This window comes from Sphaeroforma arctica (genome assembly GCF_001186125.1).
Source record: "Sphaeroforma arctica JP610 unplaced genomic scaffold supercont1.14718, whole genome shotgun sequence".
Taxonomy (NCBI): Eukaryota; class Ichthyosporea; order Ichthyophonida; genus Sphaeroforma; species Sphaeroforma arctica.
This window is the reverse complement of record NW_014025840.1, coordinates 1-560: the sequence shown is the minus strand read 5'-3', so window position 1 is coordinate 560 and position 560 is coordinate 1. Positions and strand designations below refer to the sequence as shown.

At 53.2% G+C, this 560-nt stretch overlaps 1 protein-coding gene across 1 annotated transcript; it reads left to right on the top strand.

Moving 5' to 3' along the window:
- Positions 1 to 112: 112 nt before the first annotated feature.
- Positions 113 to 493, top strand: SARC_18231 (hypothetical protein; the record flags this gene model as incomplete). Its single annotated transcript, XM_014287686.1, has 1 exon — positions 113 to 493. The coding sequence occupies one exon, from the start codon at positions 113 to 115 to the stop codon at positions 491 to 493; it is 381 nt and encodes a 126-aa protein (XP_014143161.1).
- Positions 494 to 560: the final 67 nt, after the last annotated feature.

The window sequence follows — 560 nt, the reverse complement described above, 5'->3', positions numbered from 1 at the left end:
ATATATGCAGTGCACTGTACCACACACAGGCACACACGCTCTCTCTCAGACTCATATATACTGAGATTGAGCAAGGTGTGAAGTACTATTAAGAATTCAGTAGATGGGCGGGATGACACCTCAGTACACTAACTTCCACAAGAAACATCCCAAGCGCTCGACCTTCTCGCGATCGCCCACACAACACACAAACACCTCTATATACACTATAGCGACTATCTACGCATACACCACAAGCAAACCCCCACTAAACACAACCGCCCAGTCGACTACCTACACTAACTCTACCCACCTCACCACATGGCACTTCAACCCCTCGACCTTCTCACGATCCCCCACGCTGCACACAAACACCGCTGTTTCCGTCGTCGGTCGCATGGGCGTCTGTGGCGTTCCGGGCCGTCCTGCGCTACCCCCCGCCATTTTCCGCGCGCGTCTGCTTTCGGCGCTGCGCGTGGCGACTAGACGATCGTACGCCACGCTGACACCGTAGACTTTGCTGGTAAGCATGGGATCACTCGGGTGGATGAAACGCTTCACCTGAGTATATATACATATAC